At 41.4% G+C, this 17,438-nt stretch overlaps 1 protein-coding gene across 1 annotated transcript in view; it reads right to left on the reverse strand.

Annotated features, from left to right (window-relative positions):
- Nucleotides 1-1,607: 1,607 nt before the first annotated feature.
- Nucleotides 1,608-17,438, reverse strand: part of LOC140479098 (G-protein coupled receptor 55-like) — a 28,877-nt gene continuing 13,046 nt past the window's right edge. Inside the window, exon 3 of the mRNA XM_072572966.1 lies at nt 1,608-2,719. Within this exon, the coding sequence (XP_072429067.1) occupies nt 1,747-2,706 (960 nt within the window). The 5' untranslated portion in view covers nt 2,707-2,719 and the 3' untranslated portion in view covers nt 1,608-1,746. The remainder of the gene's footprint in view (nt 2,720-17,438) is intronic.

Consider the following 17,438-nt stretch of genomic DNA (forward strand, 5'->3'; position numbering starts at 1 on the left):
ATATTCACCCCATGTCTATGTGGGTCCAATCCAAAGATGTGCAGGTTAGGTGGATTGCCCATAGTGTACAGGGATGTGTAGGTTAAGTGGATTAGCCATGGGAAATGCAGGCTATAGGGTAGGGGAGTGAGTCTGGGTGGGATGCCCTTCAAGGGGCTGAATGGCCTGTTTCCACGCTGTTGGGATTCTATGATACTTTTGGAAAACTTTGTGAGTAAAGTACTTTTTTTTGAGAAAATGAAACTGAAACTTGCCATTTTTGAGCCTCCTATTTGATGTTTCTGCCTATTTAAAACAAATCGGTTAAAAACTCACTTAGGAAGGAAGCAAATTAATTTCCTCCAAGCATTAAATGTTGCTCCAGGAATAATCAAATAATCCAATGCTAACATTATGAAATGGAACAAAATAAAAGGAGTTTGAGGAGACTGTAAAATTGAACATGTAGAGAGCTTGAAAGGAATCTTATCAAATCTGCAATATTCGTTTTTAACACAACTCTTGTGACTCTTTCTACAAAATGTCAATTGAGATTAACATACTTCCTGCTTTTCCTTGCCTGTTATTTTTACAGATTCAAAGCCTGAACCCACTTAACTGAAGTTAGTGCTCGCATTTTGAGTTCACAATCACTTTATTCTAAACTAATGCTCACAGACAATGGTAACTTTAATGCATCACAATACAATTTTGTTCCATCAATCTGTTGCAAACAGACATTCACAGCATTAAAGGTAAGGGAAGCTATCATCACATAGAAGACTGACCATTTCACAAAATTCATACTCCGCCTCCTCACTGCCCACTTTATCTGCAAGTAAGAACTGAGCAGAATAAAGGCCGAACATTCAAAGGAACAATTAAGAATGTGAGGGTTAGCCACCTAGATGGTTGCAAGCTGGGGCTGTGTGCTTGGGGTGTCATTCTGAGGTTAAGAGGTAGTAGTCTTGTTTCGTGTTTGAACATTCTGAGATTGGTGGCATAGTGAGAATTTCACTGAATTTGGTTGTCCAGAAGCCCAAACCAATGATCCGATCAGATGGGTACCCAATCCCTCCATGACAGAGAGTGGAATTAAAATTCAATTAATCAATAAATCGAATTGGTTCGATAAATACCTAAATTTGTTCACTAATTCCCTTCAGAGAGGAAACCTACTGGCCTACATTGTGACACACAACAGTGTGATTGCCTGTTGGGAACAATTACTGCTCTCAAGGGCAATAAGTGATCAGAAATAAATGGTGTCCTTGTCCCACTAAAGATCAAAAAGAAAAGAACAGTCTGGAGACTGGAACGTTAAATTCAGACTGACACTCCAGTATGGTACTGATGGAGTTCACTTCTGAAAGTGTCATCTTTCAGAACAGATGTCCCATTGGCACTTTCAGTATTTAAAATAACCCACGACACCATCACAAATACAAGGAGGAGTTCTCCCAGGGAACGGACTCCTAGGCAACACTATCCCTCAGTCACCATCACTGAAACAGGTTGTCTGCTTTCACAGCACTTGAATTCATTTCAAGACATAATTAGCTGTAAAGCACTTTGGGACTCCCTAAGATTGTGACAAATGCTACGTAAATGTCCATTCTTCCCTTAGAGAAAGTGCAGAATAGCTTGGGGTGTAGGATGAATAAACTATGTAACTGAGGAGAGTGTAGTCTAATAAAATACCAAGGGCAAAGTGTGTAAGAACACAATATGGCACAAACCTCATGATACGAGAAGTCTTGAATCTGGCTAAACACTCACATCATTAACCGAGAAAAGGGAAGCCAGTGATCTCTTGGTGCGTGAGCCTTGATCCCGAAATTCCTTTGCTACAAAATAGTAGCAAATGGCATCTAAGCAACAGTTGACATTGGCTAAACACATGGTACCTTGAACAAATAAACTGATACTTCTTCGTGTCAAACAATAGTCTCGGCCAATGATATCCTGCCGCACTAAAAACTGAAGAAAAATGCCAACGTGGACAGGCACAAATGAGCAAATGAAGACCGCCAGGTTGGCAATGATAATTGTGATGCAGGCCTGACAGTTTCCAGGAACATCGCTTTGCCTCTCTAGCAGTTTCTTAATGATTCGAACTGAACAAAAGACCATGGTAGCCATCGGGGTCACAAAGCCCAGCAGCTCTACAAAGGCGATCAGACCCGGGTTCCAAGATTTATCGGAGAATTTATGGAAGCAGGTGATAGTGGAGTTAGAAGAGTTTGAGCTGTCGTGGAATCCATAGACAGGGATGCTCCCCAACCACACGAAGGCCCAAATGACAAGGCAAATGATCACGGTGTTCCGCGGGCACCGAAAAGCCCTCGCCTTCAAAGGGTGGATGATGGCAAAGTAGCGATCGATGCTAATGGAGGTGATGATGAAGATGCTGGCGTACATGTTAACAAAGTAGAGTGACTCCACAAAGGAGCAGAAGGCCACATCAAAAGGCCAGCCCTTATCCTGATCAAGCATCTTAAAAGGAAGAGAGAACAGCAGCAGGATGTCAGCCAGGGCAAGGTTACTCATGTAAATGGTCGTTTCAGTCCACCTCTTGATCTTACAGCAAAATATCAGGAGTGCCAGGAGGTTGAAAGGCAGTCCCAGGATGAAGGTGGGGATATAGATCACCAGATGCATCACATTCTCCTGCTCACTCATGTTAATCTCACAGAGATTAAACTTTCTCTGGTGGTCCAGATCCATGGCTTGGTTAATCCTGTAAAGGGAAAATATGCTTAGAGGCCAGACAGTTTCTTTCAATCACATGAGGTTAGAAATCTTAGCAACTGATTTACTGTACAAAGAGGACAGAGAGACCTTGGGGTTTAGATACACAATTCTTTGTAGTTTGCTTCACATATAAACAGGGTGGTCAAGGAGGCATGTAGTATGCTTGCCTTTAATACAGGAACTGGAACTTCATGTTGAGGTTGTACAGGATGTTGGTGAGGCCTCTTCTGCATCCAGTTCTGGTCAGCCAGTTATAGGAAGATATTATTAAGCTGGAGAGGGTTCAGAAAAGATTTATCAGGATGTTGCTGGGAGTGGAAGGTTTGAGTTATACGGAGAGGCTGGGACTTTTACACTGGAACATAGGAAGTTGAGGGGTGACCTTACAGATGTTTATAAAATCATGAGAGATAAGGTGGATGGCAGGTGCCTTTTTCCTCAGGTAGGGAATTTCAAGACTAGCGGGCATTTTTTAAGGAGAGAGGAGAAAGATTTTAAAAAAAACATGAGGGGCAATTTTTTTATACAGAGAATAGTTCATGCTGGAATGTACTTCCAGAAGAAGTGGTGGATGCAGTCACAACATTTAAAAGACATTTGTTTAAGTACATGAATAAGAAACATTTGGAGGGATATGGGCCAAGTGCAGACAGGTGGGACTAGTTTAGTTTGGAGTTACGGTCAGCATGGACTGGTTGGACTGAGGAATCTGTTTTCATGCTTTATGACTCTATGACTCAATGCCAACAGGCTACTTAATCACTTATAAGTTTGGAAATGCAGGTAGCACGTTCTCTTGAAGCTATCTCATCACTGTACTCATATGAAATTGCTCCCTCTGCTTTTAGAACGGAGGTGTTCGTAAACTGGGGAGACATTTCATTAAAATAGCAGAGAGATGGACGTTGGGACGGGTTTATGAAGCATCCAAACAGCAGCAAAATTTTCTGTTTTACTTCACATCTCATGTTGCGTCATGGGGCGCACTGACTGAAAATGTGGTGGAAACACATTCAATAGCAACTTTAAAAATGGCTATGGAATTTGGAAAGACAGTTACAGTGAAAGAGTGAGGAACTACTGAATAGCTTTTTCAAACTGCTGCCACAGATACAGTGGTCTGAATGGTTCCTTCTGTGCCATCGGGAGTGTTCATCCTTCATAACAAGTAATCAATTTAGAATTTATTTCATCTACTACAGCAACAAGGACAGAATGCCTCCTGAGTGATCAGCTGAGCAAGACCAACCAGGCAAAGTGAAACCAACAGTCTGGAAGACTGTTAAAGATCATTCGGCAAAATAGTCTGGTATCAGTCAAACTACCAATTTGATATTCAATGGCCCGAACAACTGAGCTAATGCATGTGGGTGGAAGATTTGTCTTGTTTTTGAAGCTCACAAAAGGGCACTCGAGATGAGAAATCGCCCATCTCAGAGCTAAGAACGATGTACATTTTATGATCTAGAATCTATTGTTGCGTGGTTAATTTTTAACAATACACTTTTCGCATTTTTTCATGTTACAGATTGAGTAGCTTATATAGCTTTACCTTTCACTGCTGAGCTAATCAAGTTAAATATATCATTTCAGGATTAATTTTCTTTTCATTTCATTCCAACTGCTTCTTACTCCCAGTAATCTCTCCAGCCCCGATGTCTCTAACAGATCTCCTCCCCTCCTGGCATCCCCTGAAACTCAACTCTTTCAGAGTGGAATTAGTCACAGTTTTACAGCAATTGTGTTCCAGTTAAATCCATTTTTGTTCCGAAACTTTTGAAAAAGTCTCGATCTGCAAATTTAAAAAGCAGCGCTGCCAATTTTGCATATTTTGTGCATGCATTTTCTCCAGGCCTTTTGCTCCCAATACTCAAATAAACCTGACACTCAAAACCAGTGTGTCCAGCCAACTGCTAAAACACAGACAGGTGCTTAATTTGTAAAAATTGTTTCTAAATACATAGGTATACTTACAATATATTACTCAATGGAAGGCTTGCCAAACAGAGGATGAGTATACTCGTCCAGCCTTGTATAAATATGTCTTCTAACATGCTTGACAACACTAGAAATTCTAACCACATCCTTTTGTGCCTTGCCCCTCGCTTTGGTTCTTTTTGCTTCTTTGGAAAGTCAATAAAGTGTCACTTTCCAGAATCTCTGCAACCCTCTGGCTGCATTCATTTTCAAATCAATTCCGATTTATATTCCTTTTGAATAGATTTTTCTTGTCATCGTTACAGCCATCTTCCTTTCTGCATAGCACTGCGAATTGTGCCCATTTTGGAGTAAATCTGAGCTCACAATTAATCTTTGGCTAGCAGAAGCCCCAGCTCTTGTGCCCTTTACTTTTAATTCTTCCTCTTATCCAGCACAGGACGTAGTTGGGCTTGAAATATTCCTGGCGTGACTGAGAAAAGCTTAGTGGTTAAGAGATTGTCTTCATGTGGGTGTAAAAGAGTCATAACAGCTTTTGAAAACGAAAGAACATTTTGAGAATATTGCGCACAGTGAGACAGTGAAACCAGCAGCAATCTGCGCCTGACACTAAATAAAAGGAATACGGAGTACTGAATTAAGTAAATCTAGCTTACATCTGAATGCTTTCAGACTGAGCTCATAAAGGGAGCAGCGAACACCAGTAAAGCAGATTTACACCAGTGAAATGGAATATTTTAACAGCATCTGGAGAAACAGCCAACACAAGAGAACTACACAGATATGGAAACTCCTCAGAAATACGGTAGTGGGGATTGAAAGCAAAATTCATTGATTTTCTGGTTGTTGAAAGAAATATAGTGGAACTGTTAGCAATGTTTTCCATGTTTCAAGCAAAGTAAATGAGCTAATTACAACCTAGATTTTTTTCAGTGAGATGTAAAAGAATAGAATTTGGAAAATGAGGACCTCAATTTTCCAGACTGAGGGACAGAAATACAAAGTGGGAAGAAAGTAGAGGAATTCCTGAAAAGCGTACCAGAGAACTATTGCAGTCAGTCTGTTTCCAGCTCAACGAGGAAGGAAACAGTGCTGGATCTCAGACACACGGAATATGTTTCAGAGGAGAATTTTGGGAAATAGTGATCACAACTCCAAGGAAGAATGAACAGTGAAAATACTAAACTGGAAGAGCATTAATTGCAGTGAGTTAGAAAGTGACCCAACCCAGGTGAACTGGAATCAAAGACTGATAGATCAAATAGTAAATAAGCAGTGAAGGGAGGCCTTCAAAGATATAATAGTTTGTGAACAGACTGGACACATTCCCACAAGGGGAAAAACCTCCTCAGCCAGGGCTTCTAGGGTAGCTAACAAAATGTAAATGAAAATGTAACCGAGTGGGCTATATGTATGTATAGTATTACATAACAGTAGGGAATAAAGTAGGGCACAAAATAATCTGATCAAATGCTAAAGAAAATCCATATAGGAGAAAGTGAGGACTGCAGATGCTGAAATCAGAGCTGAAAAATGTGTTGCTGGAAAAGCGCAGCAGGTCAGGCAGCATCCAAGGAGCAGGAGAATCAACGTTTCGGGCATAAGCCTCCTGAAGAAGGGATCAAGCCCGAAACGTCGATTCTCCTGCTCCTTGGATGCTGCCTGACCTGCTGCGCTTTTCCAGCAACACATTTTTCAGAAAATCCGTATGGAAAGGTTAGACAGTAACACAAAGTTTAGAACGTACATAAAAATGAACACTGGAACCTTTTACAAATGCATAAATAGTAAAATTCTACACAAAGGAAGGATGAAACATATTAGCTGCAATTAAAAAAGACATCTTTTTTGTGGAAGTTGTTGAATGAGTGGTTTTCAACTGTCTTCACTGAGTAACAAAATGTTGCAAATGTCACAGTAAAGATTTGATCAGAAAAATTGGATACAGCTAGATTGTGGGTGGGTTCTTAACTGGGTATCAGTTCTCAAAGTAAAAACGTTGCATGGCCAGATTAGAATACCAGCTGGCTGAAGGAAATAGGAATGGGAACAATGGACGCTTCAATTCTAATCTTTCCATTTTCCTTAGCTATAGGAGTGGTGTCAAACAACTGAAGACTTACAGATGATACCTTCCTGTTCAAAAAAGTGATAAAGAAATTAAATCAATCTTCTTTCCATGTGAGGGAAACTTCTAGTGTCAATGATCTGAGACAGAATCAATTGTTACACCAAATATATAAAGTAAAGTTGGCATGGATTTGTTCAAGGTAAATAGTGTCTGACTAAATTGAGCCTTCAACAAAATAATGTAGAGGATTCATAGAGTCATGTATGAATTAAGGCGGTATAAATAATGTGCCGAAATGGACTTTCAAAAGCATTTAATAACATAATTAACTGAACAAAATTGAAGTTTGCACGATAAAAAGGGGCGAGACAATATGGTGATGGAATTAGCTAAGAGACAGAAAAGAGAATAGTAGTAAACAGGCTCTTTTAACATTGAAAAGTTGTACACAGTGGTGTTTCCCAAGGGTCAAATATTAGGACAAGTGTTCTTTTTGACAGAGTATACAGGGCTTGAGTAGAGAGGGTAATATTTTAAAGTTTGCAGATGGCCTAAGACTCAGAAATTCAGCAAACGTTGCAGAAGATAATCATGGATTTCAGAAAGACACAGACTAGTGAAATGCCCACACATAAAACAGATGAAATTTAATGCAGAGATGTGTGAGAGAGGCATTTTAAAGGAAAATGAGGAGCAACAAGCATAATTGAAATAGTTCAAATTGAAATAGTGTGGAAACAGGGAGACACAACAATGCAAATGTCCAATCCTTTGAAGCTGAATACCTTGATAAGACTGTTGAATACAATGCATAAAAATCCTTAGCTCTATAAACAAATTGCAATTATTGCTGGAGATAGGACATTACAGTTCCCACCTTTACAGGAGCACAGCTAGGTAATTATAGAAAAAGATATGAATAAGGATCTTTTTTTGTTTCTTCTTGGAATGTAGGTTTCAATGGAGAGACTATCATTTATTGTCTATTGCCAGTGTTTTATGAAGGACAACTTGTGTCTGACTCATATGCTGGAGTTTTTCAAAGATTTAAGAAACAAAGTGGATAATCGGGCTCCTGTAAATTTGTATATCTGGACTTCCAGAAGGCATTTAATGATGTGACACACAATAGGTTAATGCAAAAGATAAGCTCATATTTAGTAAGGGGTAATAATTTAGCTTGGATAGAGGATTGGTAACTGTCAGAAAGGATAAAGCAGTCTCTTTCAGGTTGTCAAGCTCTAGATAGTAGGTGCTGCAGGGTTCAATCTTCAGGGTCCAACTATTTGCAATCTATATTAATGACTTAGATGCAGAGATGGAATGTACTAAAGCCAAATTTGCAGAGTTAGGACATTTCCTAGAACATGGGAAGGCTACACTATGGGCAGCAGTGTTCTGATGAGGCTCAACATTAACTTGAGAAAAAATCTCCTTTTCTGCACAGACAACTTACAGCCTCTAGGACTCCACTTTGAGTTCAATAACTTCAGAGCAGCATTTGTATCCTCCGTTTTGATTACACACCATCACTCCCACCTCTCCGGCCATTACTTGTTTGTGTCTTAGAACATAGAACATAGAACAGTACAGCACAGTACAGGCCCTCTGGTCCTCGATAATGTGCCGACCTTTTATCCTACTCAAACTAACCTGCATTGCCTTCATTTTATTGTTGTTGGCCTTGCTGTCAGCAGAGCAAAACGGTTCTCTACTTTTCACATCTCTCATCCCAAATTTATATCCTTATCTTTCCTTTCCTTCCAATAGCACTAGCTTTGTCATTTGCTCTGGGTACCCCTCAACCTGTTCCACTCAATCTTCCTTCCCCCTCTATCAACAGCATTAAAAAATCCATTGTTCAAAATCAACCTTTCAGTTCTGAAAAACAATCATACCAAACTCAAAACACCAACTCTGTCCACAGATGCTGCTAGGCCTGCTGCGTTTTTCCAGCATTTTATCTTTTTTTTTAATTTCAGATTTCCAACATCCACAGTAATTTGCTTTTATTTGAGTGTTTTTATTTAACAATAGTTTATAGACTGGTATATTCAACACTGCTGTACATGGTAATGTAAAATAGTGCAGTTTGAAGTAGAAGCCTAAAGATGGTCTTAATTTTGCCTTCTCGCCTATTGAGCCCTGCACCTAAACCTATCATGTGGCATCAGAGAGCATACTAAAAGATTGGTGAGCTGCCTTTATGAACTGTTGCTGTCCATGTGGCATAGGTTAACCCACAATACTTTTAGGGAATGAGTTCTAGGATTTTGACTGAGTGAAAGTGAAGGAACAGTGATATATTTACAAGTCAGGATGTTGCGTGGCTTGGAAAGAAACTTGCAGAAAGGTTGTTGTCCCATATATTTGCTGTCCTTGTCTTTCCAGGTTGTAGCTGGAATACACTGCTGCCACTGTGCATTGGTGGTGCAGCAAGTGGATATTTAAATTGGTGGATGAGGTGCAGGATCCGATGTTATGGCTGGTGTTAACCCTATTGAGTGTTGGAGTTGCACTCATCCAGGCAAGTGAAGATGCAATCAAATTTCTTAACTGTGCCTCTGTGATTAATTTAGAAAGGCTTTGAGGACTCAGAATGTGAACCACTCACCACAAAACATCAAGTCTTTAACTTGCTGTTGTACCAGTCACAAATATGTGGCTGGTTCGGTTAAGTTTCTCGTCAATGGGAACCCCCAGTGTGCTGATTGTGGAAATTCAGAAATGGTTTACAGGGAATGGAAGGTGGTTAGATGCTCTTGTTCAAAAAGGCATTTGCCTGGCTGAAATACTATTTACCACTTATCAACACATTGTTATCCAGGTCAAAAATGGAAAGTGCTGGAAAAACACAGCAGCTCATCTGTAGAGAGAAACACAAGGTGAATAGTTTGAGTCCAGTGGTCCCTTCATCAAAACAGAATCACACTGGTCTGACTGCACACACACACACAATCTAGTCTAATATGAGAGGAATTGCAAAGGGAGCTGATAACTGTGGCTGTACAGGATATTGGTGAGGCCATTTTTGGAATACTGTGTTTAATTCTAGTCTCCCTGCTTTAGGAAAGATGTTGTGAAACTTGAAAGAGTTCAGAAAAGATTTGCAAAGATGTTGCCAGGGTTGGAGGTTTTGAGCTTTCAGGAGAAGTTAGATAGGCTGTGGATATATTTCTGGAGCATCGGAGGCTGAGGGGTGACCTTACAGAGGTTTATAAAATGATGAGGGGCATGGATAGGGTAAATAGACATAGTCTTTTTTGCAGGGTAGGAGAATCCAAACTAGAAGGCATAGGTTTAAGGTGAGAGGGGAAATATTTAAAAAGGAGCTAAGGGACAACTTTTTAACACAGAGGTGGTGCACGTATGGAATGACTTGCCAGAGGCAGTGGTGGAGGCTGGTACTATTACAGCACTTAAAGGCATCTGGATGGATACTTGAATGGGAAGGTTCAGAGGGAGATAGGCCAAATTCTGACAAGTGAGACTGGATTAATTTAGGATACCTGATTGGCATGACAAGTTGGACCAATGTGTCTGTTTCTGTGCTGTACATCTCCATGACTCTATGACTGTGCAGTAGTTAGCAAAAATCCCCACTTCTGACCAAATAATGAGAGAAAGGCCATTGATGCAGCAGCTGAAGATAGTTGGGCCAAGGACAATACACTGAGGAACTCCTGCACTGAAATTCTTGCGCTGGGACGGTTAATGTCCAAGAACTATAACCATCTTCCTTTGTTCTGATTGCAGTATGGTTTCAGTCACCAAACTATGTTTCCTCCTATTCCTATTGATTCCAATTTTACTTGGTTTCCTCATGACTTGATCAAACGTCATCTTGATGCCATGGTTTGTCATTCTCACCTTACTTTGATAATTTAGCTTTTCGGTTCCACTAGAACCAGGGCTGTAACAAGAATGGAACTTTGAAGAATTAAACTGCGTTTATTTCAATGCAAGGGCTCATACAAGGAAGGCTGATGAACTCAGGGCATAGATTGGAATATGGGACTGGGTGTCATAGCTATTACAGAAACTTGGCTGAGGGAAAGACAGGACTGACAGTCGATGCGTTGGATTTTAAATGCTTTAGGAATGATAGAAAGGTAGGCAAGAGAGGAGGGGAGTGGAATCTTTGAAGAAGGGAAACAATATTATTGTAATTGGAGAGGATATTTGTGAGAGATCATCCAGTGAAAATATATGGGTTGAAATTAGAAACAAGAAAGGGATGATCACGTTGATGGGATCGTACAGTGCCCACCCACTCACACCCCCACCCCCACCTCCCAATAGTCAGAGAGAAATTAAGGAGCAAGTATGTAGAGAAATCTCAGATCTATGAAAGAATAATAGGGTTGTAATAGTAGGGGATTTAAATTTTTCAAATATAGCTTGGGACTTCTCTAGTGTTAAAGGTTTTGATGGTGAGGAATTTGTTAAATGTGTACAGAATATTTTTAATTAATACGTAAATGTTCTGACTACAGAAGGAGCAAAACTTCTCTTGGGAAATAAAGCAGGGCAAGTGACTGAGGTATTAGTGACTATGAGTGAGCATTCACAGCACAAAGAATTCATAAGTATCTGAGTAAAGAAGTCTCTCCTCATTCCAGTCCTTGATAAATACTCCTTTATTCTCAGAGAATGGCCCCCAGTTTTGGGTTCTTGAGCCAAGTGGAATAGCCTCTCAGAATTCTGTCCATTTCGCTTTTCATTCCTCTAAACTCCAAACAGTACAGAGCCATTCCTCTCTCTCTCTCTCTCTCTCTTTCTTTCTCTCTCTCCTCATGAGGCAACCCTGTCATCCAGGGAATTAATCTATTTGGGATTACTGACTGAAGATGACAATAAACGTTTCCACTTAGCCTTTTGAACTTACCTGCTGGGCTTTCCCAAGTTGATGAGATTCAGGGATCCTCCCCCTCCCATTCCTGTTTAATCAATCACCCCTGAATGTAATAGCGGTGTGGACACTGTAGGGATTCTATGATTCTCTGATTCTATAATATAGATCTTTGACGTATCAGTTGCCCATGAGCAATTCAGATTTGTTTATAGCACGCTGCTTACACTGTGATAACATGCATGAAGTACTTGGTTGTAATTTCATCAAGTTAACAACTAAATATTCGATATACCTAATATGGCTTTTGGCATTCTGTCCTATACACCTCCCTGAACAGAGGTTGGTGTCTTACCTTGATAGTAATGGCAGACTGAGGATACAGATTGTGGTGGATTTAATTCCATTGATGATGGTCCTCAGCATTTCATAGATTCCCAGTCATGAGCTGCTACGTCAGTCCTAAATCCTCGTTTGAGGCCCATCTCAATGTCAGGAGTGTCTTACTTCAACTTTTGTGCTTTTCACCAGCAGTGAGGTGAGTTAGTTACTGGGAGGTGGTGATTTGCCAATGAACAGGGATTATTGATTGTTAATGCCTTGTCAATGGCCCAATTCGCCTCATTAATTTTCAGCTTTTGATCTTACCAAACAAGCAAAAAATCTCAATATGGAAGTCCAAACAAATATTTGGCGAATCCAGCTTGCTGCTGTCTCAGAACAGTGTTCATGTTAGACTTTGGGCTTCAATCCTCATCTTAGGGCACACTCCATGGGCACTGGTTATTCATATGCCATCTCCCCCAATATTAGCATCTGGTATTTGCCAGCACAGTTATAGGAAGGATATTATTAAGCTGGAGAGGAGTCAGAAGAGATTTATCAGGATGTTGCCAGATATGGAAGGTTATGAAGAAAGGCTGAAGAGGCAGGCACGTTTTTCACTGGAGCGTAAGAGGTTGAGAGGTGATGTTATGAAAAAAACGAGGTGTATAGAAATAGTTAATGGCATTTATCTTTTCCCTAGGATGGGGGATTTCAAGATTAGGGTGCATATTTTTAAGGAGAGAGGAGAGAGATTTAAAAAAGACATGAAGCCATATTTTTTACACAGAAATTGTTTCTCATGGATTATGAACTTCCTGAGAAAATGGTGAATGTGGGTACAATTCCAATTTTTAAAAGATATTTGGATAAGTACATGAATAAGAAAGAGATATTGAAGGGATCTGGGCCAGGAGCAGGCAAGTAGGACTAGCTTAATTTGGGATTACATTTGGCATGGACTGGTAAGGACAAAGGGTCTGTTTCCATATTGTATGACTCTATCACTACTTAGAATTCATATTTCCAAGATTCATTTACAGGATGCTGCTGCACTTAATGCAGCACTCATTGTAATGCTGCAACAAGGACTTGGTGCAATCAGGGACACGCACCTAGCACATGGACTGGACCTTTTTGTGCTCTGCTGTCCTCAGTCAGAGGTGCATGGTTCATATTACTGGTTAGCAGTGACACAAAGGCAGGAAGCCTATCCTGGTTGTCAGCAGGAGGATTGCCTTCACTCAGATGGTTCCAACACAGTAAGTCAAGAACAGCCTCCAATAGCAGTGCAGTGGCCTGGAAACAGTCAGTCATTATACAGATCTGGAGTTCTAGAAAAGTCGGAACAGGTCAAGATAGTAGATCTCCAGACCTAAATCAGGGCAGCAAACAGGATGTATTTTTCGGATGATCATTTAGTTACTCAAGCTAGCTGTTGTGGTTCTGTTTGTCAAACTTTGAACTCAAGCTAGCATTTTATGCCAGGTTTATTCAAGTAACTGAATTCAAAGTTGCTGTAAACTCATGATCCAAATCATTAGTCCGCACTTTAGAATTATTAATCCAGCAACATAATCGCTACTTACCTGTCCCTTCATGAATGAGAAATACTAAAGCAAACTCATAATGAAGAACAGATAAAGCCATCCATTAGGCTCATTTTCCATTCCCTTGACTTTCTCTGGGCTCAGCTCCTGAATTCTTATCTATCTTCCCTACCATTGCCTACTTTTCCAGCCCTTAAAGCATTGCACCTCCCATTTCAGAATTGCTTTAACTGATGCGCCATTTCACAGGAAGAATCATAGAATGGTCCCAGCACAGACACTGGCTGTTCAACCCATCGTGTCTGTATTGGCCCTCTGAGAGAACGACTCAGTCTCAATCTGCCAACTCTCTTTTTCTGCCACCCTGCGATCTATGTCCTCTTAAAATAATTATGCCATTCTTCATTGAAAGCCACAATTGAATCTGCCTTCATCACAGTTCCAAGCACTGTTTTCCAGATTCTGACCACATGCTGTGTAAAAATCTTTTTCTTAATTGTCACATTTGATTCTTTGATCAATCACTTTGGTGCCCTCTGCCTCTTGCCCTTCATCAGTGGGAGGTGTTCCTCCCAATCCACTCAGTCCGGATACTTGAAAATAAAGAGTTCTATTAAATCTACTCTCAACCTTCTCCTGTCTAAGAATAACCCCACCGTCTCCCTGTTTCAGTCAAGCTTGCCATGAAGTCCTGTTTATTGGGATCCTTGAAGACAGAGCTGTTTATGAAACAATTTCCTGAGGTGTGTGAGGGGATGTGTACTCTCTGAGTTAAAGTAATTCAGCATGTATTGGAAATATCTAAAACAACAACAGCATTGCACAGGACATCTGTCTGAGATAAGTTTGTGGTTTAGCAAATGTCTTGCAGGAGGACATTTGCGTGCTGTTTTTAACCACTTCCCTTTAGATCGAGTAACAAATCAGAATTGTTCTAAAATGTGCTGTATCTGCACGTCATTGAGTAATAATGAAAGCTTCAAAATCACTCAGCGGATTTTGATAATAAATTGGTTAAAGACTGAAATCATTAATTCACATTGATTTACTGTAAAAACTGCAGCATGCCATCAGAAACTCCCTTTCAAATTCAGATATAGAAATCCTTCCTTTTAAATACCCAGAGTCTGGCTTCCTGTTGTTTTCGCGGGTTGAAAGTTTGTGGATAAATTTGTCAGCATTGGGCTTGCCAGAGCATAAGAGTATCAGATAGATAAAGGGCAGAGCATGTTTGGGGGAGAGTGGGGCTGGGGATCTGCAGCCCCAGTAACAAACACATCATGTACAAACTTTGCTAGTAAAATGAATGTTCTGAATTTGTTTTGCTTCCATTTTCTCTAATATGACAAGGCCAAGACTAAGAGTGCTCTACGTATAGTATTGCAAGCATTAACTAATCAGACAGGCTCACCATGCTTTGATAGTTCCCTGTGTGCTATGTCTGACAGCTTTCCTGCTTCCCACAGCTTTGTCCTCTGCGTCCAGCCTTAGCTCAAAAGCCTCAAGTTATGCTGTAATGGATTCCAGCAGTTTCCAAGTGACAGAGCATCATCAGATGGTGAGTACACCAGCTATTCAAAACTGGTGACAGTTTTGCTGTTCTCACACACTGCAGAGGGGGGCTCTTAGAATCAGAAACAAAAGCTGTCAGCGTTGACTCAGTGCAAGAAATGTTACTTCTCAGTCAGAATCACTGTGTAGGATTAAGCAATGTTCTCTCTGAGTTACATGTATGAGGGTCGCCACACGCAATCTGGATGTACCATCCATTGAAATAAATAGGTGGCTCACATTGTGGAAGTGTGGAAATTCCAAAAGGTAAGCAGGCCCACTCACGAAACAAAACCACTTTGTAGGGCAGCGAGAGCACACTTAGATGGGACGTGCATAATGGATGTGGAGGGTACAGTCCTTCAGGTGGGACATTAAACCAGGGGTTTGGCAGCCCTTCAAGTGAATGATAATGATTCCTCAGTACTTTTCCACAAAGAACAGAGGGAGTTCCACTTAGTGACCTCATCAACAGCTATGTCTCAACAAACATTGCTGAAGCAGATTGTGTAGCATTGATCTCGAAACCCGGCTGGCACAGGAAAGACAGCTCAGCGAGCAACGTGATGGCTACACCTTTTTCTGGAAAGGCAAGGATGGTAAGTACAATTGTGGCAGCCACGCTGCCCTTCCTCTTCTCTCCCCTTTCTCCCACTCTCCTCACCTTGGACCTCACACTGCCTCAGAGAGAGGCACTCCCAAGTGCTGAACTGTTTGGTTGCACTTCACCACAGGCAATCTAAGGCCAAACAGCAGTGGCTGCTCTCTGCTTGCCTTTGATACACTCCCCAGCCCACACTTTGCCATTGGACCAAGGCTGCTAAGCCTGTGTGGTAGCCGCTGTGGAATAGTTTCCCCGTTAAAAGAACTCTCGTACAAGCACTCTCAGGATGAAGTTCGGGACCTGGAATATTAGGAACCCCTTATGGACGGTCCCACCAGTGACAAACTGGAATGCCACACTACCATCGTTGCTTGGGAACTCAGGCACTACGATTTTGAGATTGTCACCCTGTGTGAAACCCAATGAGCAGGGAAGGACAGCTGGAAAGGCAAGACTGAAGAAGAGCACCACATCCGTGGAGTCGGCTTTGCCATCAAAACCGAACTAGTGGACCAATTCAGAGAATCCCCTTGTGGAATAAGCAAACTCTTCATAACACTCTGACTCCCCTTTGCTAGGAACCATTATATCATGGTATTCCATGCATATGCACCAACACTTGATGCAGCAGCTGAGGGCAAAGCTTTGACCTACTCCAGCATTGACCAATCATCCTCATGCATCCCTGCAGTGGATAAACTAATCATCCTCAGCAACTTCAATTGCAGAACCAACACAGGTGCAGACCTCTAGGACAATGTAATTGTGAAAGAGGGAGTTGGGAAGCAAAATTCTGAAGGCATCCTTCTCTTGACTAAATGCTGAAAACATATCCTCCTCATCACCAACGCGCTGTTCTGTCAAAGGGTCAAATACAAGGCAATGTTGCAACATCCACACTCCAAACACTGGCATCCCTTTGACTACATCATCATTAGAGTGAGGAATTGGAAAGACATTAAAATTACATGTACCATGACAGGAGCCAACAACTGTTGGACAGACCATCACCTGATCCAAGCCAGGATTAAATACGTATACTATAAACCGACTGACTCCCACAGCTACCTACATTACACCTCTTCCCACCCTGCCCCCTGTAAAAACGCCATCCCATATTCCCAATTCTTTCGCCTTCGCCCCATCTGTTCCCAGGAGGACCAATTCCAAAACCGAACAACCCAGAAGGCCTCCTTCTTCAAAGACCACAATTTCCCCTCAGATGTGGTTGACGATGTTCTCCACCACATCTCCTCCATTTCCCGCTCCTCCGCCCTTGAACCCCACCCCTCCAATCACCACCAGGACAGAACCCCACTAGTTCTCTCCACAAACCTAGCAACCCTTGGCAACACTGAGTTGCAGGATTGCGACAGCCTCTGGTCCCCCCTCAAGACCGCCATCATCAATGCCTGCAAAAACTCAGTCAATCATTTAACCAAGAAACACCAGGACTGGTTTGACAAGAATGATCAGGAGATCAAAGAATGGGTAAGCTGGAAGCACATGGCATTTCTGAGTGGAAAGCTGCAACTGCATTTGAAGGAGAAAAGGCATGCCTACAGGTAACTAAAGGCTGAGGCCTAATAATGAACTTGTGTCATAAAGAACAAGTGGTGTGTGGAGAAGGGAGCACTTCAGCGATGTCCTTGTCCAGGGCTCTGTCATCGATCCAAGCGTCCTTAACTGTATCCCACAGCACACCACATGCCACAAGCTCAGCAATGCCCCAGCCCTGCACGAAGTAGAGAAAGCCTTCTGCTAGCTCGAGAACAACAAGGCTTCTGGAGCAGAATGTGTCCCTGCTGATGTATT

The sequence above is a fragment of the Chiloscyllium punctatum genome, chromosome 6 (assembly GCF_047496795.1).
Source record: "Chiloscyllium punctatum isolate Juve2018m chromosome 6, sChiPun1.3, whole genome shotgun sequence".
Lineage (NCBI taxonomy): Eukaryota > Metazoa > Chordata > Chondrichthyes > Orectolobiformes > Hemiscylliidae > Chiloscyllium > Chiloscyllium punctatum.